This window comes from Triturus cristatus, chromosome 2_1 (genome assembly GCF_964204655.1).
Source record: "Triturus cristatus chromosome 2_1, aTriCri1.1, whole genome shotgun sequence".
NCBI lineage: Eukaryota > Metazoa > Chordata > Amphibia > Caudata > Salamandridae > Triturus > Triturus cristatus.
Genome location: NC_140581.1, coordinates 474,684,724 through 474,712,463, shown reverse-complemented (window position 1 = coordinate 474,712,463; position 27,740 = coordinate 474,684,724). Strand labels below are relative to the sequence as shown.

Here is a 27,740-nt window from a genome sequence, read left to right as displayed (position 1 = left end):
CCATGTAGAAGTGTACAGCATAGTTTGCCTTGACAGCAGCATTGACAAATGTTAACTTGAACATTGGTGTTGACTGAGACGAAACAAGACGGACAGTAAAGTTAGCATGGAGAGTCTCTGACATATGCAAATGCCACAATCTGAGTTTGGAGTTATGTTCTTCTGGATTGCATACGTTGATCGAACACTTTTTCATGATGCTTAAGGTATTAAAACACTGAAATAATTGGGACATGCATTTTTTGTCACTTGGTGTTACTTGGCAGAGCAATAAACTCCAAACATGAACTAATAAAGATAACATGGTTTGCCTAGAGTACGGGGTGCAGACCTATTGGCTTTTGGCGATTTTTTTTTTCTTTATATAACCTAGTGCATGCGCATGCATAGCGGCCCTCTTAAAATGCCTTTTCAAATATCTTTAGAAAGCAACATTCATGAAGGTTTTACTATTTAAAAAATGTTACATAGAAATTATCACACTCGACAAATGTGCTGCAGCTTCAACACACGTTTGTACAGTCTTATGAATGGTCATGTTTGTATACTATTTTTTTTTAACTAATTAATTTTATGGTGAGTGAACACCAGGGCTAGCTTTACCACACCGGGTGTTGAGCTCTGGTGCTCTGTTTAGAAATAACTCATGGTTTTAAAACACACCCACTAGAGAGCTCTGTGTGTTCAGCTATCCAGCCATTGTCAGGCAACAATAAAAAAAGTTATAACAACGCTGGTGATTAATGTTCCTTCTGGAAGGAGATGGAGTTTTGTTGGTAAACATCGTTTACAAATCACATGCCATTACAACGACCGCGTTGTTACATCATATGCCATTACAATGCAAGCCGTTACAACGACTTGCTGTAGGGGCTGAAGGGGTTTGATTTTAAATCCAACACCTTCCCTACTGTTGCACAGACTGGAGTTGGAATATTAAATTATACTATTCAAACATCCAGATCCCCGCCCCCTACACAAAGTCGTTGTAATGACTTGCTTTGTAATGGGCTGCGATGTAACAACGCGGTTGTTGTAATGACCGCGTTGTAATGGCATGCGTTCTAAACACATGCTATGTAACATGGCCTATTAATTTTGTTTAGTGTCAGTTATGACTCACCAGTGGAGGGTTAATGTGCCTGCTGGAAAGAAACTGTATCGAGAAGATGAGAGAACTGTTTTTAATGTGGATAGCTTAGAGGGTTAACTTTTGTCACAGAGATCCTTTTCTCGCTTGCATTTCATAGGTTACAATCCTAATATAGCACAGTGACCTATAAACTGTCATCAGAGCTGTGTGCAAACTACAAGGTATAGGTTAGAACACTATGGGCCAGATGTACCACTATTGGCAATAGAGATTACCTAATTGAGATTCCCTGCAATCGCAATTAGGTAATTGCTATTCCTAAAGTATGAATCTCTATTTCATTGAGCAATTCCTAGTGGGTCGCAAATCGACCAGGCTCATGAATATTAATGAGGTAGGTCACACTTTGTGGCCCATTAGTAAATCGCTAAAAATCACAAGAATGGTGGCTTGCTGAGGTCAACAGACCACTATGTCTGTGATTGCTTTTAAATAAAGCAATCTTTTTTTTTTTTTTTTTTTAAATGCAGCCAGATTTCCTTAAATGAAAAAATTTGTGTTTAAAAAAGAAAAATTAGTAGTTTTCTTTTCATTTTTTAGGAGCAGGCAGTGGTTCATGGGATCACTGCCTGCTCTTAAACAACGTTTTTACAAACATTTACAAAGGGGAAGGGATCCCTTTGGGACCCCTTCCTGTTAGCAAATGGGTTACCACCTACTTAAAGTAGGTGGTAAAATAGGAATGTTTAGCCACCCCATTTCGGTCAGACTCGTCCTCAGCATCCCTCGACACAAACACATCACCCAACATCTGCAAAACTTCCACTGGCTCCCAGTTGAGAAGCGAGTAACCTTCAAGATAATCACCCGCGCCTACAAATGTCTCCACAACACCGGACCTCAACATCTCAACGACAGAATCTCCTTCCATGTACCCAGAGGAACCTCTGATCCGCCAATCTCGCCCAACCCCAGCGTATCTGCAGATCAAGACCAGGTAAAAGAACCTTCTTCACCGTGCCCAAGACCTGGAATGAGCTGCTGATCGACATCAGACGCGCCACCACCCTGCACATCTTCAGGAAGACCCTCAAGACCTGGCTCTTCAACTGACTGGAGCTGCCCCCAGCACTTTGAGAACCTCACGGGTGAGTAGCGCGCTTAAAAAGTACCTGATTGATTGATTAAACATTCTTACACACCGCTTCGATATTAGGAAAGGATGATCTAAACATGCCCCTTCCTAATACCAAATTGGTATGTATGCGCAGTTGCAAACTGCAATTCGGTAACATCTTTCCAAATCGCAATTTGGGAATGATCCATACCAATATGCAATCTTCCAAATGCTTCATACATCTGGCCATATGTTTTTCCCCAGTCTTTCATTAGACTAATGTTGTAAAAGAGGGTTTGTTTGGGTAGAAATACACTATTATCATCACAGCCAACCCCAACCATAGTGGTACATTTTAAATCCTGAATGTGTGCTCCTCCATACCAAACACTCTTCAAATATACTGCCTACTTATCATTGTCTAAAGTAACTTTTTCTCTGGACTGATTTACAGCCGTATGGTTCATTACCTCTATATAAAAAGTGTGATGTAAAGTGCTCTGACAAGTTAAACTGGTATGAGTAGCATTATAAAACAAATAAATGCATGTCAGAGAGGGCCTATGGAGAGAGGAGGGGGAACTGTTGAAGGGTGGTAGTGAGGAAAACTATGCAGCAAGATGTCACAGGAGAGGGGGGTACCAAAGAAAATAAAAAATGAGGCATATCAGGCACCACCAATGCTAAAGCTGGCAATGGGTGAACATTGCTTAAGCAGATTTACCTTTCAGCAAACACCCTTGCAGTTTGTTGCAAGAGCTGGAATAGGTAGAAGAGGTTGACATTCCCTTCCGCCTTTTCATTCTAGATGCAGTCGAGTATGCACAGTGCAGCGTCCCATGACTTTGCACCAGACTTCAGTGTTAGTGGGGGCTGCAGGTCTGAGATTCTATTTCCCCTCTGAGGCTGAGAGTGATGTGACACTGAAGTGAGGGTTGGGGAGGAGAGCGGAACAATGTGCATAAGAAAAAAGTGCTGCAATTTCAGCCAAGAGCACGACTTTATGGTGCTGCACGTGGTACACTCTCCCAATTACATCTGCAAGCAGCTATAAGGACAAGACCTAATGCAGAACTCTCAAGTTTCCAAGAACCATGCACGAGCACCCCATCCAGTTGAGGTTTTTTACTTGCATTCTTGAACTTGTAGTGTTAAAAATTAGCCCATTTTTAAATTGGGACTACAAGTCCCAGAATGCCAAGTTAATACCTGGTCTCAATAAGCTGCTCATGTGCGAGGCAGCTGTTCATCCTCGTGGAGGCAAATTCAGTATTTGGCTTTACACCCCACTCTCTTTGAAGTTCATCGTCCGCCACTGCTCCCATTACCTTTTGTGTGTTTCATTTACCACCCTAAGTGGCATGGTTATGCCCAGACATGGGTCCCATGCACACTGTCACTGGAACCAAACTGTACCCAGCAGAAGAGCCCATAACTAGGGCCAAACCAGTCCTGAGTTACTTATGTTCATGTTCAGGAAGGACCTGGCTTAGCAGTTCGGGCTGGACTGCTCCCATGAGGCACAGGGTCAAGACTGATTTGTATATGGCTGGGTCCAAACTGAGGTGGCATGGTGAGCAAATAGACGAGTAGTTGGAGTGCTACCCAAGCTATTACCAATGGTTAGACTTATTGCATGCAGCCTCCCATAACCTTTTGTGTGCTTCATGTAAAGTGTAGGGGACATATGGGGTATGGGTTTTAATTTTATTTAAATTATGCAATACATTTTACTTGACTGAAATAGATTACGCCTTTTACTAAATTCTAAATTTCATTATGATCAGTTGATTGGACGACTGTGCTGATTTGTTGTCTAACTGTATTGTTGATTGTCCCTAGAATCTCAATCATAATCCTTTGTAAAGAAATCTAATGGTGGTCCCAGTGTGGCATCCAAAGGTTCTTCAGGCAGGTGGTGCATTTCAGGCCACCAAGGTACCCATTGGCTATTAGCGGCCAGGGAGGGGTTTAGTGACAGTTAGGGTCCCTTGTCACATTGGGAGTGTGCCCAGTTAGTCCATGCGGTCCCGGAGGTAGATTTTGTCAATTTATTTGGGCCGGTGTTAGTTGGGAGATTGGTGTTAATAACAGGTATAGAGTATGGCTGATAAGGCAAAGGCAGTGAGGGAGGCTTTAAAAGGTTGATGTAATGCTGGGAGCGAGGATCTTCTTAAACCTGGAGTCCTCACCCAGGGTGGGCCTTGTGCATCCAAATAGGTCAGCTGCGAGCAGTGTCGCAGTGGCGGTCTTGGCTTGCTCTCTGCCAAAGGCCAAAATTATGTCATGGGGTGTGGCAGAGACCGTTTTTGGAACCGACAGGGTGAGAGTAGTGTGCGAAGTGTAAAAACGTGCGTGCTTACTGTCAAAACGCGGTGATGCTGCTTACAGGGTTGGGAGAGGTAGAGCATGCATGAGGGACCCACAAGTTTCTCAAGCACCTAGTGCAATGCAGCTGTGTGAGGAATTTTGCTCTGGCGAGCAATGCAATGGCAGCAGGAGCATGGCAGGGAGCAGCAGAGTGCTTGCACATTTTGAGCAGAGCGAGCATTCATATGAGAAGTATAATGGAAACTGTAGAAGTACTTCTACATTTGGTGAAAGGAATGCGGCCATTGAGAGATAGCAGCAGTCAGGTGCTTCAGAAAACGTTTATGGAAGGAGGTTAGCTTGAGCAGTTTAAGGAATTTTAAACAGGTGTGAAGGGCCGATCAGCTGTAGAGAAAAAAAGATGACAATTTGCCCACAGTTCTGCATAAAACTAGTGATATTGGCAGCAAAAACTAGGGCTGATCAGCCAGCAGGATGAATTAGAGGGGAAGCAGGTTACTACTTTTTTTTAAAAGAATAGTGATCGTCCAGGAAGATGGGTATGGGTGGAGCAGTGGCCACCAGTAGGCAGCTCAGGGGCCAGTATCACAGATCCCGCTGGATGGGCTGACACACAGGGCAACAGCGGGAGAACACCACAGAGAAGCAGGTGTGGTAAGTGTGATCAGGACTGATAACAGACGATCTGAGTCAACCGGCCCGAAGTAAGGGAGAGGTTCTGGGCAACCATCCCAGACAACGAGGGATCAGCATCAAAGGATCTTGGAGTGTCTGAGACCGATTGGAGATGTTTTGATGGGGCTGTTGGCGACGGTGAGAGGCCTGGTGTGAGTGCTTATGAAGAAGAGATGGAGAAGGAGTGTGAGCTGGACTATGAAGAAGAGGAGGGTGAACTAGAGCAGACGAGATTCCTCATTAGCAAGAAACAAAGGGGGTAATTTGGAGAATAAAAGAATGGTGGATTTCTGATGTCTCTTGCACCAGTACTGTATTACAGAAAGGATTGGGAACTGCATCAGAGGCAGTACTAGATCAAACTTGGAGGCTCTCTAAAGAGAAAGGCGAGCGCAGATTAAGACCAAGTGAGAACCGGTGGTGGAGCAGCTGGGATTGGGGGTAGATAAGGTTACAGTTTCAGTAGATATAGGAGTGGGGACATCGACAGTGGGAAAAGGGGTTGGTATAGATTTCATTGAAGTAACGGTCAGTGGCTCAGGGATTATGGTTGAACGTGATATTTAAAAAAAAGACAGAGGAGAGCAAAGAGAAGAGTAAGCCCAAGCATTATTCAAGGGAAACTAAGAAATACAGAGAAAAAAAAAAAAGAAGTGTGGGGGGGGGGGGGGGGGGGGGGAGGGGAGGGGAATGTGGATAAAAGCAAAGTTGAAGGTTTAAAGAGACTACCTTATATGGGGGTTTCCATGCCACTGGGGGACACATTTATATAATGCGACAAAATAGAAAATTTAGACAGGTACATTTGTGAATTGCAGTCAAAAGAGGGATCTAGGAAATAAGCGTGGGAGCTTGCAAGGCGACCCGGGTGCCTACAATTGATACATGGGTGTCAGCCTTTTTCATTTATGCGAGCGTCTATTGTGAGAAATTTCCTGAAAGATCAATGTCAATGTTCAAGTACATAGACACCAATTAAAAAGCCCATATGGAATTTGGGGTTTTGCTTGGTTACATTACAATAAAGAATTCAGGGAAGGGATAGTTTTAAAGTCTGATAAACCCTGGGTAAGGGTTGGCAAATGAATTATGGGTTCAGTGGAAGTATCACCAAAGACCCTTTCCAACCATGCATACTGCAAGTGGTTTCGCAGTGCAGTATCTGCCCTTTAAGGGGCGACCCACCCCGATTGGGGGAGGAGCTGGGGCAGAGGTCAGAACGAAAACCCGGTGGTATGTTTGAGTTTCACTAGAGGATTTTGCTCCAGGGACCCCAAGTATAAGCATGAATGTGCAAAATGTGGGGGTAGGCATGCTGTATTAAAATGTTTTGGGGAGCAGGTAATTTTCAGAGGAAGTAGTCAAGGCAGAGGAAGAAGGACATACATGCCTAGTAACAAGGGCTTTTACTTCAGTTAAGCTGGAGATTTTGGCAGAATGGCTAGCATCCTATCCCAATAGACATATCAAATAATTCAGAGTGAACTAAGGTACTCTGTGTCCCCTAATGTTCGAGCATCATTACAACAGTGTTCTCTACTAGTATCAAATTATTAATATACGTACACTGTTGTAATTTGTAGTAACATCGATGAAGAGAGGAAGAGAAAACAAGCATTTTCCCCTGAGAACAACAACCCAGAGATTTCGGCAAAGAAGCAGGTACTTTAAAACTAAAAATCAAACACTTTGAGTGTGTAAAAGTGGTAGAACAGGTCCTCTAAAACTAAACTCCGTTGACTCCAGCTAATGGGTTAAGAGACACAGGGTGTGCCACTTGGGAATACTTTACACTTTTTTCCCCGCCAAGGCAACACCCTCCAAATATTTGGAAATCCCATTGTTGAAGCCCGTGTTAATTAACTTTTGTATCCACCTAGTGTAATTTGAAATAAGGACTGGTCGTTCTGCATTATTGTATGTCACTATTTACGTTTATTGTATCTTTTTACTGTATTTCACTGTGTTGTGTTACAATGAGGTTGTGTATAAATCTTTTGTGAGTATCACCAGAAAAAATCTTTTCACAAATTTGTGTTGCTGAGATATGACATGTAAATAATGGCATAATCTGGTTTTCAAAAAAACAAAAAGAAAAGTCAAATAAATCACACAGACTTTGGAATGGTTGTCTAAGTTCACGTTGTTTCATTAATATGAGATGAACAGTCTATCTGGACATTTTGTATGTTCATATTACTAGTGGTCCAGTTCAGGTAGCACAAGGACCCAAGCCTTTTTTGCTTGAATAGCTTGGATCTTTTAGGCACTAGTTTTTATTAAAAAAATTAAAAATCCGTAGCTCAAGTTGTACTGATAGGATTTTTGCCACTGTGGTGTCAAATCATTTATTAACTTTTCCTCTACTGTTCAAAATTGGTGTGGAATTTTCTTGTGTTGTGTTTTCACTTGATTCCTTTTTGGGTACTGTATAAATACTTTACACATTGTCTACAAGTTAAGCATGATTGTGCAAAGCTACCAGAGGGTGAAACACAGGTTAATTTAGTGACTCTTTGTGGGTCACCCAGACAAGGTTTGTGGTTATTGCTTGAGAAGGGTTAACACTCCCTCAATTAAAAACCCAATTTCTAAGACCCACTATTACAACAACCCTATCACTACCACCCATCACCTATGCCACAGTACCACCAATAATACCACTAAATACCATCAATACTACCAGTACCAACACCAATACAACACTACACCAATACCACCACCATAAATACTACCAACTTCGGAAATCTACATTTTGGTATGTCTTATGTAAATCAGTATGCTGTAAACAGTATAGGCTACAACCATACTTTCCTGTAATAGGCAGATACCTTACACAAGCAGCACTAAATCAACAAAGAATGTAATAAATTTAGGCTCAGGTGAAATCTCTGTTATGCGGTCATAGTCTGCTATTTTTAGGTTTCGCTTGCACAGCCCTAGTGCTGTGCTTGCGTATTCACTTGTAATAAAATTAAAATAAAAAAGCATCTTAAAAGGGGCTTACAGCCCACCCATTACTTACCATTTGTTGGCTTGCTTATAAATCTGAATTCCTTACTTTGTATTATTGGTTATCACTTATCATTTTCTGTAGGTTTCTGGTTTCTCGCTGTGTGCCCTCATTTGTTTACCTTTACTGTGGAGCTTGAATCAAGTGATTCTCCCTTTTAAAGTCTTCATCGCATCTTGTGTTGCTGGAGCAACTTTTTTTATTTGTGACCAAGGTCTTTTTATGACTGCAGTTTATTGGGGAGCTGTGCTTTTTAGGTCTCGCCTGGCGTTAGCAGCGCATGAGCTGCCCTCGCCATGCGAGGGCTTCTTGGAATCAATACGGTTCCACAAGTTTGCCTTTTGCTCCGCCCGTAATTTCTATTTGTGCGCACCATTTTGCGTCACCAATTCTAGTAAACGTAAGGTTATGATTGTCCCGGAGGCTTTTTTGTCCCTCCTGGTTACCACCCTGTCCACTTTTTTCCACGCCCACCCAGACTGGATCGTTTACTTGCGGCTTCACACATTCTCCTTTAAAAGGCTGTAACACTCTTATTTTCATTGTAAGCGCTGTCCGCTTTGGCTGCGCTTGTTTCATGTATTCACGCACCATCCGGAATTGTTATCAGTGATGGGATCGATTTGAAAACGGGACGGTTGCGTCTTTTTTCATTTTAAAATTCAGGTATTGTTATCAGTGATGGCATTGATTTGTCATGTATTCACGCACACTCCGGAATGGTTATCAGTGATGGCAGAGCTTTGGAAACGGGACGGATGCGTTTTTCTCGACACTTGATGACACGCGTGTCTTGTGCTGGGGGTTTCGGAGTGCACACAAGTGTATGTATGTTGAGAAAGTACAGAGCAGTGTGTAAACACACAGTGGGATGCCTGTGCGCTGACAACTCAAACTCGTTGCTGTGCTCATGTGTGTCCCGATCCTTCACATATACAGTCATGTACACACGTTGTGTAGGATGCTCCTTGCAACTGCCAAATCTTGGGGCACATATACCAGTGACAAGTCTCGTGCACACCTGGCATGTGCGGTTCATTAGCAGCAGCAAAGTGCTGTACATACACCGCTGTGTGGTGTTCCCCGAAAAACTGCACAGCATTGTGTACACCCAGGCGTACTGTACCTTAACAACATCTGCAAACAACTGCTGTCAAAACACCCCGGGAGTTATGCTTCTCAACAACTGCAAGGCCGTGTTGTCAACAGACCCAGGATATTATGTTCTGTAAGGACTGCAATGCCTTGTTGTGTTCCGTGCACACACAACTGGGTGCTTCTTAACAACTCAGCCTTGCACGCGCACAGAGACAGAACCGCCCACAAAGATACACACCTACACACACACACACATTGTGCTGCTAATTACCCACTGTTGTACACGCAGACAAACAAAGGCGCACATAGGATATGGCGCTTCTTAACAAATGAAAAGATATAGTTGTACACACAATAGTGTTTGCACCTTAACTCGAAAGAATTGTACAAACGCCACTAACTGCTTCTCCCTAACAAATACAAAACCCTGCACACACTTGCACACAGATGCACGTGCATAGACACACTTGCAGACCCACATACACCCACATACTTTGTGCTGCTCATTGATCCTAAAAAGCTTCCATGGACACGCACATACAGAGGCACAAACACGACGTGCTGCTTCTTATAAACAAAAAAGGCCTTCTGTTGCACTCACAATGCTACGCTGCCCGTAACTTGAAAACAATGTACACACACAGATCAGCACTGCTTCTTAACAACTGTAATGCATTGTTGTGCACAATAGAGTGAGTGCCCTTCATCTTGACTACAAAGCCCTGCTGTGCACACCCCTTGGGTGCAGCCGTGAGCCTTGTGCTGTGCCAAACGCTGTGAAGCAATGTGTGAGAGTGCAGGAGCCGCAGCGTCCCTTGCACAACGCCTCTCAGCCCTCCTTGGCACAGCACCTCGCAGCTCTCCCATTTTAGGCACAGCGCTTCGGAGCTCTCCCTGCACCTATAGTTCTTGGCCACAAACTCTGTAATTGTGTTACAAATCACATTTACTCCTTTCTCTAGTTTTAAACCAAGGCCAATGCATTGTGTGATTGCCTTTGAACTAAAAAAACGCAACACTGCCTTCAAAAACCCTTAAGGGAAAGACCGTATCTCGTGATAAACCTGGAAGAGGATGTAGCCTAACGGTTAGGGCGGTGGACTTCATATCTAGGGGACCGGGTTCCAGTCTCAACAACAACGCTATGTTTTTTTTTGCCTCCTACATATGCTGCTCATTAACCCTAAAAAGCTTCAATGCACACTCAGAGGCACAAACACGACGTGCTGCTTATTATAAACAAAAAAGGCTTTGTGTTGCGCTCACAATACTGCGCTGCCCTTAACTTGGAAACAATGTACACACACAGATGAGCACTGCTTCTTAACAACTGCAATGCACATTAGAGTGAGTGCCCTTCTTGCCTACAAAGCCCTGCTGTGCACACCCCGTGGGTGCAGTCATGAGCCTTGTGCTGTGCCTAGCGCTGTGAAGCAATGTGTGAGTGCAGGAGCCGCAGCGTCCCTTGCACGCACAGCGCCTCGCAGCCCCCCTCTCTTCGGCACAGCACCTCTGAGCCCTCCTCAGCAAAGCGCCTCCCAGCTCTCCCCTTTTAGGCACAGCGCCTCACAACTGCACTGCTTCTTAACAACTGCAATGCATAGCTGTGCACAATAGAGTACCCTTCTTCTTGCCTACAAAGCCCTGCTGTGCACACCCCGCGGGTGCAGCCGTGAGCCTTGTGCTGTGCCTAGTGCTGAAAAGCAATGTGTGAGTGCAGGAGCCGCAGCATCCCTTGCGCGCACAGCACCTCGCAGCCCTCCCCTTTCTTCGGCACAGCGCCTCTCAGCTCTGCCTGCACCTATAGTTCTTGGCCACCTCATTTTCTTCCCTCCCGAATTAATAGAAAACCCCTCCCCGTTACTGCTCGCCTGTCCCTCTCACACAAAAAATGCTGTCACCTTTTGGTGTAAAGGACAGAGGGGGGCTGTGTGTGTCCTTAGTCCACCTCTCGGCACTGGCACAGCGCCTCGCAGCTCTCCTCTTTTTGGCACAGCGCCTTGGAGCTCTCACTGCACCTATAGTTCTTGGCCACAAAATCTAAAATTCTGTTACAAATCAGATTTACTCCTTTCTCTAGTTTTAAGTCAATGCACTGTGTATCACTGCTTTTAAACAACAAAAACGCAACACTGCCTTCAAAAACCCTTAAAGGAAAGAGACCATATCTCGTGATAAATCTGGTAGAGGATGTAGCCTAATGGTTAGGGCGGTGGACTTCATATCTGGAGAACCGGGTTCGAGTGGACTTCATATCTGGAGAACCGGGTTCGAGTCTCTGCAACAACGCTGCATTTTTTTCACCTCCTACATATGCTGCTCGTTTAACCCTAAAAAGCTTCTATGCACACACACACACACACAGAGGCACAAACACGACGTGCCGCTTCTTACAAACAAAAAAGGCCTTGTGTTGCACTCACAATACTATGCTGCCCTTAACTTGCAAACAATGTACAATATATATATATATATATATATATATATATATATATATATATATATCTACACACAAATATATATGTATATATATATATATATATATATATATATATATATATATATATATATATATATATATATATATATATATATTCACTGAAAAAACCATAGGTTTCACACACGTTATAGTTAGGAATTAGCATTTAAAAAACCTTGCAAATTCACTTAAAAAACCATAGGTTTCACACAGCTTATAGTTAGGTGGATATTTCACTCGTAAAAAAACAATGAAATTCCCCCGTTATAGTTAGTTCAGATAACTATAACTCGCGCGCCCGCAATCCACTGCTCATGACGTCACATATTACATCACTCATGACATGGTCAGTGGCATCACTCATGACATCACTGATGACATCATCCTTGTGATAGAGTGGTGGTCGCGCAAGTTATAGTTATCTGAACTAACTATAACGGGGGAATTTCATTGGTTTTTATGCTAATTTATTTATGTATTATTTTTGTTTTTTTTTTATCTTAGTCGAGAAGGACAACTGCTCGTCGAACCAGACGCCCAGATTTTTGACTGGCAGTCCCAAAGAAGATGGCATAGGAAATTTGGATGGCCAGAGAGATTCCCTGCACCGGAGGAGGGGGTGGGGGGGGGGGGGGGGGGGAATTTACAGTAAAGAAAGATTTCAGTCTTTTCGTCTTTACATTTAAGTTGGGCGGCACAGAGCCACTGGAAGACAGCTGTCAAACACTCCTTCACCCTCGTGGTAGAAAATTCCGAACTACCCCAGGTTAACAGAAGTTGGGTGTCATCGGCGTAAGCAACGATATTGGCACCCCGCTCTTCCGCTAATTGGACCAGAGGAGTGACATATATGTTAAAGAGCAGGGGGCTCAAAGAAGACCCCTGCGGCACTCCAGTGGTCACAGATTGGGGAAGAGACGAAAAAGGCGGGAGCCAGACCTGTTGCGAACGCCCCTCAAGAAAGGATTCCAGCCACTTCCAAGCTTGCCCAGAGATGCCCATGTCCGCCAGCCGAGCCAAAAGCAGTGCATGGGGAACAGTATCGAACGCCGCCGCCAAGTCCAGCATTATGAGAGCTGCACTTCCACCTGAGTCCAAACAGTCTCGAATGACTTCAGAGACCTCGACCAAGGCGGACTCAGTACTGTAGGCACCTCTAAAACCATACTGTGCCGGGTGAAGTAGACTGGCCCCCTCAACAAAATCCATAAGTTGTTTGTTAACTGCCTTCTCACAAATTTTCGCCACACAGGGGAGCAGAGAAATGGGGCGATAATTCCCTGGGTCTCCAGGATCAAGCGATGGTTTTTTGGGGTTTTTTTTTTTTTTTTTTTTAGAAGCGGAAGGATCTTCGCCTGTTTCCACTCCAATGGGACAACTGCCTCATTGAGGGAAAGATTGACGAGTGTATTGACCTCAAGATTGACCGATTCGGCAATGGAGGCCAGAAGCCTAGCCGCACACGGGTCCGATGGTGACTCGGATTTCATAGATTTCAATATTTTAAGGGACTCTGACAAGTCAACGGAGGAGAAGGCTGTCAGCATAGAGGCGGGAGCTGGTGCCGCAGCCAAAGATGAGCTTTGGCTGGCGAACGTTGCCTGGATGGCCCGAATCTTATCAATAAAAAAAGTTGGATAGCTTTTCGCACCAGGCAACTGAAACAGGGAGTTTAGAAGTCATAGCCTTAGGGGCCATGAAACTCTGAACAATAGAAAATATTTCCGTAGAATTGTTGCTGGCAGACTCAATCAGTTCAGCATAGTATAAGCCTTTGGCCTTTCTAATGGCCATGTAGTAAACTTTCTGGGCTTCTCTGAGTGTCTTCTTAGCCCCTGGACAATAATCCATACGCCAGCCGCGTTCCAGCTTTTTGCAATGTTGTTTAAGTGTTTTCAAATCAGCTGAGAACCAAGGTTTCGAGGGAGAGATCCTATGACGGAGACGGCATGAAGGCGGTGAGAGACTGTCAACTGCCCGCCCGATCCAATCAGTAAAGTTGGCCAGAGCCCCTTTCAAGTCAGCGGGGAGAGCGGACCTAGAATCTTCTAAGACGAGGCTAAAGGCTACTAGATCAATTTTGACGGTAGCAGGGCTAGAGCTGGACTGATGGTCGGCGACCCTTTCTCCCACAGCCCACATAAAGCAAGATAAACAACGGTCTGACCAAGGGAGTGGAAGGGGATCTTCAATTGAGATAGGGAAGTTAGAGCAAATGGGGTCTAAAATATGGCCTCCACAATGGGTGGGTAAGCTAACCCATTGAGTGAGCTGGGCCAAATTCAAGGAATCCAATAGATCACGGGTATTCCCCAATTCTGTCTGGTCCAGGTGATATTGTGAAAAGCGCAAGGCACAAGAACATCTTCTAGACCACTAAGAAAGGGCCCAGCAGAGCCGGGGGGCCTGTAGACTAGCGTCCCTCCCAGCATGGAACCAAGAAAACCAATGGTGAAATCCAAAAATTCACCCTCCTGCAGTACTATGTTTTTCCCCTGAGTAACCTCCCAAAGATCCCTATAAACAATAGCAACACCACCCCCTCTACCGCTAAGGCGGTCAGTCCGGGAAATTTTAAATCCTACTGGGATGGCCATCTGAGCAGTTGGATTGGAGGATCCGTTCAGCCAGGTCTCTGTGATGAACGGAACGTCAAGATGCTGGTCCAGGATAAGATCAAATATGTCCTGGTGATGTTTCACCAGTGAGCGACTGTTTATCAGCCCTGCTCTGATGATAGGACGCACTTTGACGATAGACGGGAGCTCATACAATTGCTCCAACCCCCCCCCCCCCCCCCCCCAGGTCAGGGCCAAGGAGAAACTGACACTCCTGACAAACGGTTGTCTGATGACAGCACACATCCCATCTCGGATTAGATTTACAGGGGCTAGGCCTGAGCAGCAGCAGTTTCTTACGACTGTACAACAGCGGAACCTCAAGAGGCAAAATAGAACGGGCAGCATACCTGGCGTTGGCCGCTTTCGGGACACGGACGGGCGCAGACGGGCTTGCCTTAGGCGCACCCGCTGCGCGTCCGTGTAGCGTGCATATAAATAAGCCCGTGTGCCCGAGAACTAGAGCGCGAATTAGCAAAATGGCGGCTCTCGCGGCACCACGGGAATCCAGGAAGTGGACTGCCCCAACTATCCCCAGCAGGCACCATACACAATGCGGTAAGAAAGAACTTAAAAGTCTGTAAAAACATCCAATTTCAATTATTTTAAAGTGCGGGTATACGGAGAAGGTAAAAAGTATGAGCAAAGCAGCAGAGAAGTGAGCGTAGCAGCAAATATGGAACCCCCTAAGGTGCTAGATTCTCCTGTTTACCAGGTACCTACACCACTCCATCCTGTTCTATACCAGACCCCTTTATCCCCTTTCCTCTCAACTTTCCTTCTCTCAATTACAATCTCCTTTATTTACTGTTTTAGCTTACAAAGTGATTGTAATCGCTTGGTATGCATTAGAATTGCTTGGTATGCATTAGAATTGGTTTTCTAAGACCCCGGCAAGAAACATGCCATGAAAAAGCTCCTAATGGTGGCCTGTTGGTTGACCGAAAGCCTTCTATAATGCAGCCCAATTTAGTTCAAATTCCTTACACAACATCGTGAACCTACACACTTATTTCCGGAATGCATCAGCATTTTGAGTGCCGTAAGCAGAAAGCTATTTTGACACTGGAGCGCTTCCCAAGCCTAAACTAAATGTAATTCTGCAGGACGTTAGCTGTTTGCCCTTTAGCGGTTATACTGTGCCACTACTAGGTGGGGCTGTAGGATAATGCCTTATCCCCCCTGCCTGCTTGCTCCAACACTAACTGTTAATCCATCAATCAATCAACAGCATTTGTGAAGCGCAGCACTGTCAGCCCTACGGGTATCTGGGTGATGTTTCTACAAAGAGCCAGGTCTTGAGTCTCTTCCTGAAGTATGTCAGCGAGGAAAGTGTATGGAGATGAAGGGGAAGGTCATTCCAGGTCTTGGCAGCAATGTAGGAGGAGCGGCTCCAACGGATGTGGGGTATGCGCGAGAGCAAGTGAATTGGAGCGCAGGTGTTTAACGGATTGGTGGACGTTCAGTCAATGGTTGAGGTAGGGAGGTCCGAGGTTGTGGAATGCTTTGTAGGCATGTGTGAGAAGTTTCAACTGGCATTTTTGGGGGATGGGGAGCAATGGTGGTTTCTGAGGTGAGAGGTGATGTGGGTTTGTTTGGGGAGATTCAGGATGAGTCTGGCTGCAGCATTCTGTGGGGTCTGGAGTCTTCAGAGGAACTGGTGGAGATGCAAGCGAAGAGGCTATTGCCACAGTCAAGGCGGCTGATGACGTGGGCCTGAGTGACCATCTTTCTGGTGTTGGTTGGGATCCATATTAAGATTCTGCAGAACTGTCACTCAGTCCTTCACACGGAGAAACTTCATCTTGAAATGAACGTTACCACCACATACCGCTGCTCCTACTTCCACCCAGGAGCTCTACTAGAGGCTCCAGCCTAGAAAAGAGGCATGAACTTTGCCAAGTAATCAACCACATTATGACTGCTAGTATGACTCCGGTTTCAGGTGGTGTGTGAAGTTGCAAAGCTTCCGGCACATACCTCTGCATGCTTTTTTTAACTATGTGTAGCTTCTAGAGATAGCGATCCACTAAAGGGTCGAGACAGAGACCTGGCTTTCATTTAGCTCATGGCCCTCATGAACCCTTGAACCCAAAACCAGTCGAAATTTTCTTTAGCTGTCCCTACTATTAATGCTCTACCCCATGCCCCAAGTACAAAAAAACAATCACTGGCAAAGCCAATAGGTTTATACAAGACCCACTGGCGTTGTCAATGTTTTTTTAAAGATGAATGAGGTGAGAATTAATTCATTTCCAGATGAAAGTCACACCACCCTACTAAGGAAGCGAGACCTACAAGCTACTGAGAGAGAGATGATCACTTTGATGCGATATCCGGTTACATGAAGAGTCTGGGGCTGAGGGGGAAGACCTACCTCAAACCCACCGACAATTCCTGAATTCCTTCTGGTGAGAGAACCCATAAGAGGGAGCAACTAACCTAGAATACGTCCTCAGCACTAAGGTGTTTTTTCCCCCTTCCTGAATTGCGCTGAAGTGTATTCACCCGTCTGATTCTGCAGCTCTGGAAAGGCTCGATGGAGACGCACCGGAAGTAAACTATCAGTGCTAGTGTCGTCTTACGCCTTTTTGTGCTGCCAGGGCCTTTGTCTCTGTTCTTTTTGGTACCCCAGGGGAACCCCGGAACTTACAGGTTCAAAACACTATTTCTGGTCTGATGTGATGTTTACATAAGAGATAGGATTGCTGTTATTAAAGGCAAAAGTGGGCTGGGAGGTGTGGAGGGATGTTTTGCGATTCCCATCTCGGTGTAGTCTTTATAAATATCTTCTTTTAAAAGTTGAAATCATGAAAGGATTTTGTTACCTTGTGATCTCGCTGCTTGGATAAAAGCATCTGCCAAGGTGATGTACAAGTAACTTGTGCTCCTGGTTGAATCGACCGCCTCTTTCATCATTCTGCGGATGATAAAATACCCATTATGGTGGTGGTTTATAGTAAGACTCATTACCAGCACCTACATGTGATTATGTGCGCTCCACACTAGTCTGCACTTGCATGTCCTAAAGCTACGTTATATCAAGGGAGCCATATTGGCTAAAATATGGTGTGCTTGATTGGCTTCAGGCAACTGCGAGCAGTACATTAGTAGATAAAATACAGTCAAAGCAATGGGATTACTAGTGGTTAATTGAAGTGTTTGCTTTAAGAATAGTTATGGTCAGTCCTCCTAACTGTTGAATGGAAAAATGGTGCTGCACAGTTTGAATACTTTGAGGAATACCGTGGGTTATTAGTGCACAAAAAAAGGATAGGTGACTACCCCCAGTATCATTCATTCTTCCTGGAGTGTGGGCTGGGTGTGAAATGGATAATGCGGAAATGGGAGGAAAACAAAGACACCCTTTCATTGCACTCTGAAGCCACTTGCTGTTTGAAATTGGGGCCATACATTAAATTCCTAACACATACAAACATTTTTTCACTTTTTTGCCCCCCTTATCTTTATTTCGGTCTAAGAGGCCATAAAAGATACAATATTGAAAAAAAAATATCACACGAATATACATCCAGTAAACAAATAGAATAAGAATATTTAAAACACTGCAAATAGTCCACATCTCTCGGATTTAGATAGTTCCATAACAATTCTGATCATGGAAGCAAATATGCAATGTGACACAGATTGAAAATTCAGACATAATTTGTGCAAAGGAGTAGTAAAGTTTGCAATAAAATTTTAGTGCTTAAACAGCTGCCAGAAGATACAGAAAATAACATTTATCAGTATCACTTCCTGCGAATAAAATATCAAACATGGCACAGCACGTCATATCACTAAACAACCTCGCGTGATACAGAAATGCTCTGATACAGTATAAAATTTGGCAAAACACATAGGTTAAAAAAGAAAAGAATGTTACATCGCAACACCCTCTACAATGTCCCTAGAGGAGGACGTCTGTGCTTGTAAGACTTCTGCAGCACCAACCTGCAATGCAGCAGAGCTAAGCGACCAAGCCCAATGGGTTCAGAGGTGTCAGATTTTAGTATACATAGGGCTCCCCAGCACTGCTGCCTATCACCCAAGTTACGACAAAGAAGCAGAATCCACCTAAATCTTGGTTGGTTATATTTCCTACAAATAGTAGTGTTTTTTCCTTATCGCCTATTTAGGCATGATTACCAAACGTGGCTTCATGAGATGGACATCATGGCAGAAAACAGTGCCAATCCATAGGCCATCAAAGGCGGTTTAATTAACAGGGTGTAACAGGGTGCACAAAGACCAACCGCCTCCACTTCCAATCTCAGCTCTAAAAGGCAAACCTGGAACCCTGGAGGTGGTTGACTTCGCACATTCTAAATTCTGCACAATGCACAACCCAACACATCCTTCTTCCATTAGAAATAATCAAAACCTTCAAAGAACAAAACCACATTACAGAGCAATCACAAAATGAATTACAATACTGATAGACCTGAACTCTTCAGGTAGCGTTTTCCTAAACCTTTGGGTGTTTCCTCCTGGGTTTTGCCGATTCTCGTCTGGTGGTCGTCGGGCTTTGGGCACTTTCCCTCTATAAATGCAGTGCATGTGCACTTACCTATACACATTAGAAAGTGGCGTTTACCTGATGTTTTCTATACATGTGTCAGCCTACCACTGCAGGTGGTGTGCGCCCCTGCACTTATGGAATTTCTAAACATGTGTCCAACCTGCCATTGTAGGTCTCTGCGTGCGCAATTGTGGGACTACTCAGGCTGGTCTGTCTGAATCACTAGCCAACATTAGAGGACCTTTCAGTACCACCAGAGCACCCCGCGGTTACGTCTTAAAGGGTGAAGTGATTGGTAGGCGAAAGACAGGCCAAGTATACACGTAGGTTCCCTGCCCAGGTAGTGAAGAATACCCATGTGCGTTTTCACTACCTATGAGGTTAGCTCTTCCCAGGATAACATGGGAAAAGGAGTGAAACGACTTAAGGCTGCAATAATGGATTGCAGTGGAGCAGCCTCACAATGTAGCCTATCATTGGACTCACAGTGACAAACCCTTTCCAGTGGTAAAGGTGGTTTTGGCATAACTAGCGTAGAAATGCCGCTTCTGGAAACTGGGCCTTTCTATGTTCTAAAACTCTTTGTGTGCCTTTGTGCATGGCTCCTGTCCACACTGGGGGTTGGGAAGGCAAATATGGGCATTCCTCAGTGACCGCTATAAAACACAGGACATGTAACTGAAACGACAGACCTCTGTCATTTGCGGGCCTGGCTGGATGGACTGGAGGAAGAGGTTTTGACACTTGGCCTCTGAAGACAGATCGCGACTCAACTAAAGATTACTTTCTGCATTCCACTGCCTCATGGCAGACAGGACTGAAATTCAGGGGAGACATCTGTGGTTCAAAGAGACCCTTTATACCACCCCCAACTTCAAAGGCAGTCTACAGTGTAACTACTGGTGCCATACTACAGCAGGGCAGAGATACACTTGTCGAGACATGAGACAGCGTGGTGCACACTGCCAGAGGAATTCTATCGTGCACAAGGAGGATTACTGCCATGAAAGGGACCGCGTGTCCTTCCTGACAGGTTATCTCCAATCTGTGGGTGTAAGCTAGTCAGTGAGTTGCATGGTGGAGGTAGGCTTGGGCAACAGGGTGTGCAGTAGGTTATCAATTGACCGGCTGGGTATTAGTGCACCCCATTAGGGTGCTGAGTGGGTATGTGTGGGACTGTATTCTGTATGGGCCTGCCTGATATCAGTTGCACCACGTATTTCTGCGGAGTGAGTGTGAGTGTGTGCACGTGTGCGTGAGTGAGACAGTATGACGACCGCCTGGGATTCATGACACTGGCCGGCGGTGTTGCCATACATGTTGGTTTCTTGCCAAACGAGCATTACGTTTGTCATTGGCTTTACCAGCGCGGCCTCAGCCTGCCTTGCTGCTAAAAAGTGGTACATTCTGTGTATGTACATATTTCTGACATTGTTTTGACCCAGGGTGCACCCTCTGATTGTGTGGTATTGAATTATAAGAATTGCTAGGGTGGGACTGGGGTGGACAACGTGTTGCACCGCATAAGGGTGCTGGGAATTAGAACAGGATATTTCCCAAATGTGAATATTACTCATGTCATTTTAACACAGATGGGCCTAGTACTGCTTGTAATAATTCCAAGTGTGATTTATGCCCAGAAATACATGATGTTCATGTTGTGTTGATTATAGTGTGTGTTGAATACAAATGTTATTTACATGCATGTGAAGTCTCTTTCGTGACGCTCAGTGCATTTGTCATGAGTGATTTCTATGCAAATGCTTTACACATTAACTCTGTGATAAGCCTGAGTGCTCAATGCCAAGCTACCCAAGGGTGAGCACCGGTTATACAGTTGTGTTATCACCCGCCCCTCATGGGGGTGGTAGGTTCTGCCTGGCTAGGGCATCGTCTCAGCCAACCAGAACGTGCTAGTTCCAACAAATACCCACGATTATAGCACAAGAAACGCAGAGAATAATAGTCACACAACTTCTAGACATAACCCACTGGAAGAGTAATGCATTACACTCTGGGCTTACAGTTATTCCAATAAATAGTAAGTTTTCTCTACTTGTATTTTAAGTTGACTACCTGGAACGAGGCAGGTCTCATCCACCTACTTCAACATGTCAAACCCTGCACAAACCTGGTTACACGCCAGCTTAGAAACAAGAGACACCTTGCTGTTGCTCCATACTTTCCCATTCTCCAACACCACCACGAATTCACAAACTTAACTCACTTACTTCACATGAGCATAAAACATGTTGGCTTCTTTTATACACACTATACTATATTCTCACCCACTCCCCTGGCTACACGTGACATTCTCTTCAAAACAACACCTGTACGTATCTTGCACCTTCATCCTCACATCAGACACCCTTCAACCTCTTCTGTTTCTTTCCTTTTAAACTATTCCCTGATCAGCAGACTACCTGCAACCCTACCTTTAACAACCCAACCATTCTCACTCCTGTACAGGTGTGGTGCGGAACGCATAGCCCAAATCATCGTGCTGAGACACTCCTAGTTTAACCTATTAATAATAGACACTTGAAAGTGTTCCTTAGTCATCAAGTTAAAGCTCTCAAACAAGCTATTATAGAAAAAGGAGGGCATAGAGGTCTCAATGTGCTTCACACCCACAGCTTGCAAGTACATTTTCATTTCATGACTTACAAATTGGAGTACTTTGTCCGTTACCCCTTGCACTCACCCTTGTTGCACAAACTCTTGTCGCCACAGCACCACACCATATTAAAATAAAGTTGGTTTTATTAATCAGGCTGGGCACAGGCCAACCTACTCCACTTCCAGTCCCAGCTCCAACTGACAGGACTGGAACCCAAGAGGCAGTGACTTCAAACTTTTCAAGTTCTACATAAAGTACAACTCAACAATGCCCCTTTCCAAAAGCCTGTATTTATCAATTATGGTCATGTGGCGGACAGTAATTTCTTCATTTCAGGTACCTTATAGGTGAATGCTATTGGCACAGTATTCAAATACAGAGGCTTCCACAACTTCAATGCACTACTCATTTATTTCACTGTAGCCTGTTAATTTCCATTTAGCTATTACTAAAAACATTGTGGATCAAAAGGAATTCATAGTAAAATAACATCATGCTGTACAAATACGATGGTCTAAAACATTATGACAAATAGTTCAATAAACTACTCCGTGCCCAGGTATGTACAGGTGAATTTTTACCAACTTCTGCATGGGGAGCTGTTGCGAAAAACAGTGTGAATTAAAGGGAGTTCATTGTTGAAGCATCATATAATACCAAAGGGGTGACCTCGTACATTACAACTTGGGGGGGTCTCAAACTGTTTGCAAGCTAGGCGAAGGTAGGTTTGTCTGGGCTAGGTTAGGCACTGGGGCCTCCTAATTGATGCGGCTATATATATCAAGTGGTGATAGGATTTAAACGCCCAGCTCAAGTAACAAGTTCCAGTTACTTTGTCTACAGCGTCCCTGCCCCGAGAGGGCTATTTTTTGACCAACGTGGCAGGGTATACTATTAGCAATTTGCTCACTTGTAGTAGGAGCTTGGTGGCCCTACGAGAAAGCTAGATTGATCTTCTGTTCAATAATGTCAGTACTGCACAACGTCAAGATCTTATCTCGAGAGCCCGAAAGGTGGGGCAGAGTAATTTGTCTTAATTGGTTAGCAGCGGGTCAAATACACAGGAAATGTAATAGGCTTTAATCGAATTGGCCACATAGACGGCAAAGAGAGTTCGTCCGTTTTTGTTTCCAGGGCAGAACCTGGTCTTTTGAAGGAAAGGCTCCCATTTTTGTTATTAAAAAGAAATGTTAGGTGGTTTGAGAGATGTGGCACGAGAGATATGGTTGGGGACCCCAGTTGCTATAAGATTATAAGACTGTTCAGCTGTGTTTTTTTCCGGCCATTTCCACTTTATCAAGGGACCACAATTTTAGCTTGGCTGCTTTCTTGACTATTTTTAAAAAATGCTGTATGGCTGATGTTTAACTCAAGAGATGTCAAAGCTTGTTGGAGCACGGTTGGCCAGTCATTTTTATCAGTATGCTGGCTTTTCATTTCAGTCCAACACAAAGCGGCGAAGGACCCGGGTGGAGAGGCTCATCTTCCATCACAATTTAATTAAAGCGGCCATCCTCTCCGGGACCTGATGAAGGAGCCCAAATTTCAGACGCACTGGTGCTTGAGAGGTGAAAGATGCGTTTGAACAAGGTGGACTGTAGAGGACGTCTTTGCCTTAAGTAGTTCTGAGCCATAAATCAGTGAAGGTAAAAATCTTGCTCTAATGATTTGCAATTGGTATAACGGAGATGAGATCCCCATCTTTTTTTTTTTTTTTTTTTAATCAGGTTGAAGGCAAAAAATAGCTTATTAGCTTGGGCCCTTCGTTGTGCGAGGTGCTTTTTGAAATTTAATCTCGACTCCATTTCCATCCCTAAATATTTGTAGGTGCGGACCTGGTCAAACTTGTTCCCGTCAGCTTTCCATTTAAATTTTGAATTTTTAGGTCTATTTTTCGGCAGAAAGACTAGAGGCCATTGAATTCTATTTAGAAAAAAAGACACTACCCAATAGGGTCCCAACTCAATTCATACTAAAATTGGCAGCCATTGCCCTCAAAAAGAACCATTTTAAATTTGAAGATGAATATATCTTTTTCAAATCACAGGGGTGACCAAGGGCTGTTCATAGGCACCAGAAATGGCAGTACTTTTAATGCCACTTTTTGAAGAAAAATGTATCTATAACAATCCCTTTTTGTCTATATTACTCAATGGTTCCACTATATAGGCGCAATATGGTGCCTATGGAGCAGGGATGAAGAATCTCTCAATGCTTTTTATGAATGGCTCAATAACAAAAATCCGGATATCAAATTCAACATGATAAATAACCAAATTAACATGATGTTTGTGGATGTGAAAGTTGGCCCAATAGATGCAAACATGGTCACAATTATACATAGAAAACCAACTGATATGAATAATGCACTGCACTGCACTACAAGAGTTTCCATCCTCAGAATCCACAACACAATCTGCCCTTCGGCAGTATTTGAGAATACGAAGAAACTGTATTAGAAAAGATGATTATTATTTCATCCATGCAGCCATCTAACCAACAAATTAAAAGAAAGAGGCTACCCCCATAAACCTTTAAAACATGCAATGAAGATATTGTTGTACACACCGAGGGAGTGCCTTCTAGTAAAAAAATGTACAAATTTCATTAGAAAAATTGGAATGCGTTTCTACATTTTGTCCACAGTCTGACAACTTCAAAAAGATTATCCGCAACAACTTGCATTGAATCAAGAACTTGGAATTTGGGTTTGAATGCCCACTCTTTGCAATGAACAAAAGAGCAAGCTTAGGGAATCAGCTTTTTGAAAGTTGCAAACTCTGGCAAGTTAAGGGAGGCAATTTGGTTTCCCAATGGAATAGGACACCTCTTGAAGGACATCACAAATGTGGAAATTGCACATTTTGCAACCAATCAATTGAAGGTACAGTTTTTCGAAAAGAGCATAAGCAATGGAAACGTAACAACCTTTCTAATTGCAGGACAAAAACACTTTTTTTTTTTTAAACAGATTTTACTTTTTACTAGCATTTGGTTAATGTGCAATTCCATTACTTTCATGTCAAGACAGTTACATACCCATATGGTTTATACTATTGTTCTCGTCCTCTTTTCTGCGTTGCTGCCAGTTCGTAAGAAAGAAAATATTTCATTACACTCCTCTCTGTCCCCCCTCCTGGAGACTTTGGCTGCCCGTTCCAGAACATGCTACAAAAAAACAATTTATGCTATAATCTGCCCCTGTGATAACATATTTCTAGGGAAAACCAGCCAGGAAATCAAACAGAGGATAATGCAGCACAAATCCTGAATAAAGCAAAAGCAGTCTCATTACCCCTTTGTAAACCATTTTTTGAATAATGGCCACATGGAAAAGGACATCAAATGAATGGACAGGTTGAGTGTCATTAGGCCCAATTCAAGAGGTGGGGACAAGGAGACCAATCTGGTGAGAAAAGAAGCATCCATAATTTTGAAATTCAACACTGTACATTATGGTCTGAATGAATTGAACAGACTTTAAAACGCAACATCGAGTCTGTGGTAATCCACTGTAACAAGCAATAACCTGTCAAAGTAGCACTAGAGTTTCCAGCAAGTGCATTTCAGATGTTATAATTACAAATGAACAACCCAACTCATGCAAATGATGGTTCGGAGGATATTTCTATGTAAGCAGTAAATTGACGAATTGCAGACACTTGTAGCAAAAGCGAACTGAAATTACAATAATGCAACAAGCGTTAAACTGATGAGCGCTCCATTACTTTTGTCCAAAAAAGCAATTGAACCACTGATGACGTGACAAACTTGAATTCGAAGCGAACAGAAAGCACCACCGTTGAAGTTTCCACACACATTAACAAGTAAGTTCTGAAGTATGGAAGTTGCTGTTTAGCAGGTCATCCTTTCCAGAGAAAGTTGCATTGTGTTGCTAAAAGATTCAGAGACCTTGAATACAAGCCTGGCAGAAGCCTGAGACAAGCCAGCCGAGTCGAATATGATCCATGACACAATTTAGCAACAATTTGACAGCCGAAATACTCTTTAGATCATATTTAAGCTTTTGTTTAAATGTGCAAACACAAGGTTACAAGTTTGTTCCGTCCAAGGATTTTTTTATTAAAAAATAAGTCGAGTTTACGATACAAATTTGTGTTCAAACAACAAGTTCTTCAAAAAATCTGGGAGATCAAATAAGCCAGCATAATGAGGAAAGGTCGCTCTGCTAAAGAAGTTTTAGAATGAATACAAGTGTTTCTTGGATTTATAGAACGCAAGGCTTCAAGCAGACAAGAGCAGCACCATAAAGAGCTTACGAGCAACAGTCTCACTATATCAGACACGCTCTACAAATATTAATTCTCCTTTTACAGATGAAAAACAAAGTAAGGGGACATAACTTGGCAGATTCTAAAAGGATGTATCTTGGAAGCTTTGTAAAAGGACAAGGACAAGGACAACGGCCATTACAAAAGAAAAACGAGGTAATCTAGTGCTTCAAGGCTGTGTGAGTTGGGAAAGAAATAATCAAGACCATAGGAGTCCACAAGTTAATTTGTTTTATTATTTCACAGAATGCCACCAGTCAGGGTCCTGAAGAGAACCCCAAAATAATAAGAGGTTTGAAACGAGTCGAGGAGTCCCTTTTGGGGAGTGTTCCATTTTGAATTCAATTGATCTAGTAGGCAACTAGAACGAACTGCAAAGCCTACTTCAATCAAATAGCTTTGAACCCTCGAAAGACTTGAACAACAGGTCCACAAATTTTTATGTGATTACCGACCTCTGCATTATGTGGAATAATAGACTGGTCACAAGAGCACTTTTGAGTTATTTATGTTATGTGTTACTGCAGTAAAATTTATATGTATAACAGAACATATGGATGTGTTTAACAAGTGTTTGACGGTGGTCCTCAGGACAAGCACAAGTGTAAATTACAACTGGTTGAATGACTATGAAGAAGGTGTGAATAAATACACAGCATAAGACAATTCATTTACTTGACCCACAATCTAAAGTGTCATTGATTTAAACATTTCAGCTAAGGTGACTAGGTATATGTACTGCAGCCTGTCTCCAATACACGTCTGGAGAGGGTGACAGCTGAACTTTAAATATTCCCTCTAGACAGTCAAACACAAATGGGATTTTAAGTGTGACTTGATAGGCCATCTTGAGAAGATTGGAGGGAGGAGCTGGGAAGAGCCTCACACTCCTGAATGGGCTGTGTTCAGTTCCCACAAAAAGGGCTGCATACCAGGGCCCGACTGGGAACCGAAACCGGCCCTGGCAAACTGCTCGGCCGGTCCCCCTTAGGGAAGCTGAGGGGGTGCGACCGAGCTGTTTGCAAGGGCCGGTTTCGGACGATTTTGTTACAGGGGGCAATATTGCCACCCCCGGAAACAAAAATGGCCCCCCAGGGGCCCAAAACCGGCCCTCACCCTGGCAGCCCAACGAGGAAACACCCGGTGCCCGGTTCGGCCAGTCCGGCCCTGCTGCATACCCCCCTGTAGTGAATTTGGAGCCAGGACAGGAAGGGAGGGGAGGGAGGACCTCTGTGCAATTTAAAGATCCTTCTTCGGAGTTTCCCTCACTTCAAATGCAATACTGGACCTACATTGCTTGATCCCAGAGTGACTCCAAGGGCTTGCCTGTTGATCTGAAGTCTCAGGGACATAAGACTTCCCACAATTCTGCTTCTGCATCTGGACTCTGCCATCTGTTAGTCTGCTCTACCAAGTTGTGCCACCCTAGTCCTGGACCCCTGGAAGTGAGCCTAAGGTGCTTATTCAACACTTTACCGCTGCGGTGACAGAACCAGCGCATCGTCACTTTTGCATATTCCGCAACAACGCATCTTCACCACCGCACAGATCGAAACCCGCGCATAGTTCCTGTGTGCATGGACCAGAACCAAAACATTGCTGCATCTGCGTGGCTCAGAGCCTCCACTTTCTTTGCCTTAAGAATCACCACTGCGCAACCTTCCTCAAGCAAAGTGCTAGCATCTCCCTTGACAACAACATCAACATCTAAGCAGAAACACAGCATCAGAGTGGATACATCATCCCTGTTACGCCGCCAGGACCAGAACATCGATGCCAGACTCGTGGGTCAACCTAGATGATTTGCCCTCTGCACTCAGCAGCTACTCTGTGGACAGGATCCTCACCGTTGATGCAGCCCGGACCAAGGTACTTTTACTCA

At 44.0% G+C, this 27,740-nt stretch overlaps 1 protein-coding gene across 7 annotated transcripts in view; it reads right to left on the bottom strand.

The window, feature by feature from the left end:
• Nucleotides 1-27,740, bottom strand: part of GCNT4 (glucosaminyl (N-acetyl) transferase 4) — a 407,197-nt gene that overhangs the window by 68,350 nt on the left and 311,107 nt on the right. For 4 of the 7 annotated variants that reach the window (XM_085632303.1, XM_085632304.1, XM_085632305.1 and 1 more), the window contains one exon: nucleotides 17,253-17,344. The exons of the other annotated variants lie outside the window; for them this stretch is intronic. In XM_085632303.1, the coding sequence (XP_085488429.1) occupies nucleotides 17,253-17,344 (92 nt within the window). The remainder of the gene's footprint in view (nucleotides 1-17,252; nucleotides 17,345-27,740) is intronic. 7 annotated transcript variants of the gene reach the window in all.